Below are 2,175 nucleotides of genomic sequence, written 5' to 3' on the forward strand. Positions count from 1 at the left end.
TATGGACTTGGGAAAGATTTTCAATGGTTTTAAGTAACGTGGCTGTTTGTCTTATCATTTGAATAAAAAACTAATGAAAAGTCTATTTTTTTTTTCTATTCTGGTTATCTCTATCTCCAATTCAATTACCCTTCATAGGCGTAATTCGTTTCAATTCAATTCATAGGGTAGGAGTGGGGAGAGATTGTTGTGGGCAATGTAACATCAAGCTTAGTTTTCTTTGTTGTCGGTTTCATTGCTTTTTAAATTATCCAAGGTATCAGTGACGGTGGCTGCACAATGAACAAGAATATTGCCTAGAGTAGTGAAAATGGACTTTGATCATTGTTGATCCTTTAGTAATCGCTTGAATGACTCTAACCAGCAAAACGTACCTTTTTCATAATGAGTGGATCCCAAACTGTCTTCCCTCCAGCCCATAGTAAGATGAATTTTAATAGCTAGTTCGCCTTCTGCATTCATATGATTCTAAGCCCGTTAGGTATGTATTTTCGGATTTACAAAATTGCTCACAACGTAACCCATGCCGTTTTTTCCAGTGTGATCGTTACAGGGAAAATGCAGAGGAAGATGTTTATAGCACGAAAACATCACTAAACGTGGTTTTAAGTCTTTGCTGACGCTTCCCCTTTTGAGTTACACCGGCTGACTTTTAAGTACCTTCACCTTTGATCCCAGGCGTCACATTCCTTTCAAGGAAAACAGCCTCTGGACTCGCCTCCGTATCTGCTGGGTCCTGATGCTGTAGATGATGGGGTTCATCAGGGGCGGGAAAAGGATGTAGACGTTGCCCATGAGGACGTGGACCATGGGCGAGAGGTGTCTCCCGAAGCGGTGCACCATCGTCAGACCAATGATGGGGATGTAGAAAACCAGGACGGCGCAGAGGTGAGACCCACAGGTCTGCAAGGACTTGCTCCTCTCCTCTCGAGATGCGGCAGCCAGGACGGCACGCAGGATCCTGAGGTAGGAGAGGATGATGAGCACCGCATCCAGCAGCAGGTTGCTGATCACCAGGGCCAGGCCGTAGACGCTGTTGAAGCGGATGTCCGAGCAGGCCATTCGAATTAAGTCCTGGTGCAGGCAGAAGGAGTGGGAGAGGACGTGGGGACGGCAGTAGTTTAAGAACTTGAGGCGAATGATAACTGGAGGTATGAGTAAGGAACTCCTACATAGGATCGCCACCCCAATTTTCATGACTTTGTCATTAGTTAGGATGGAGGAGTAGCGTAGTGGGTTGCAAATGGCAACGTAGCGGTCAAAGGCCATGGCGAGAAGGACGGAGGACTCCACGAAGGACAGGCCGTGGATGAAGTAGGACTGGGCGATGCAGGCATCCAGGCTGACCTCCCGGCTGAGCCCCCACAGGACCCCCAGCACCGTGTGCACGGTGGACAGCCCCACGCAGAGGTCCGTGACGGCCAGCATGGCCAGGAAGTAGAACATGGGCTGGTGCAGGCTGGGCTCCGTCCGGACCACATGCAGCACCATGCAGTTCCCCAGGAAAACCGTGGCATAGATGGAGGAGAAAGGGATGGAGAGCCAGAAGTAGTCACCCTCTAGGCCAGGAAATCCAGTGAGAATAAATCTGGAACTATTGACGTTGAAGACTGAGATAGCAGGCATTCATAGAGGATGAAAAATATTTCTAGAGAGAGATGCCAAATCAGGTCTGTTTATAGTCCCCCTATTTCTAGTCAAGTTTTTCTGCTTTTGAGAAGAAAATAAAATACAACAAATAAAATTTCCTTAAGTGTCATAAACTCAGCCGAATAGAGACCTGATTCTTTATTTTTTAGGGCAGACGTAGATTTTCCTGTGCTAGTGACTGAGAATGCCAGAGGATTGGAGGGTTTTATGCAGAAGCAATAGTGTTAAGGGGCTCATGGGGTTTGGTGGGGATGGACTTCTGGGATCTCTGTCTGTTTCTAAAGGAAGAAACTCGTGACCACAGGTGTGTCCTGCTGCCATGGCTGGCAGCACCCTCAGGAACGTGTGACATGCATGGGTGCTTTTTTCTCTTGGGTACCACTGCTGTTCCTTTTACTGCCACCCAAGTATCATAAGGTCTCCAAAGAAATGGCCTCGTTAACGTAATCTAAATTTACATCACCTAAAATTAGCCAAAAGAAAACCAGTAAGCTAGGTGGAGTCAGAATGTTTTGCGGCACATCC

General features: G+C 47.2%; 1 protein-coding gene across 1 annotated transcript; it reads right to left on the bottom strand.

Annotated features, from left to right (window-relative positions):
• Nucleotides 1–681: 681 nt before the first annotated feature.
• LOC100518500 (olfactory receptor 51V1-like) lies at nt 682–1,626 on the bottom strand. Its single transcript, XM_003129521.3, has one exon. The coding sequence runs from the start codon at nt 1,624–1,626 to the stop codon at nt 682–684; it is 945 nt and encodes a 314-aa protein (XP_003129569.3).
• Nucleotides 1,627–2,175: the final 549 nt, after the last annotated feature.

The sequence above is a fragment of the Sus scrofa genome, chromosome 9 (genome assembly GCF_054392235.1).
Source record: "Sus scrofa isolate SSC_HxYL_T2T_F1_AM1 chromosome 9, Sscrofa_HxYL_maternal_Yorkshire_Landrace_v2.0, whole genome shotgun sequence".
Taxonomy (NCBI): domain Eukaryota; kingdom Metazoa; phylum Chordata; class Mammalia; order Artiodactyla; family Suidae; genus Sus; species Sus scrofa.

What these genes read in the sequence shown, in the direction of transcription:
- LOC100518500 (XM_003129521.3), bottom strand. Translation starts at nt 1,626, where the DNA reads ATGCCTGCTATCTCAGTCTTCAACGTCAATAGTTCCAGATTTATTCTC.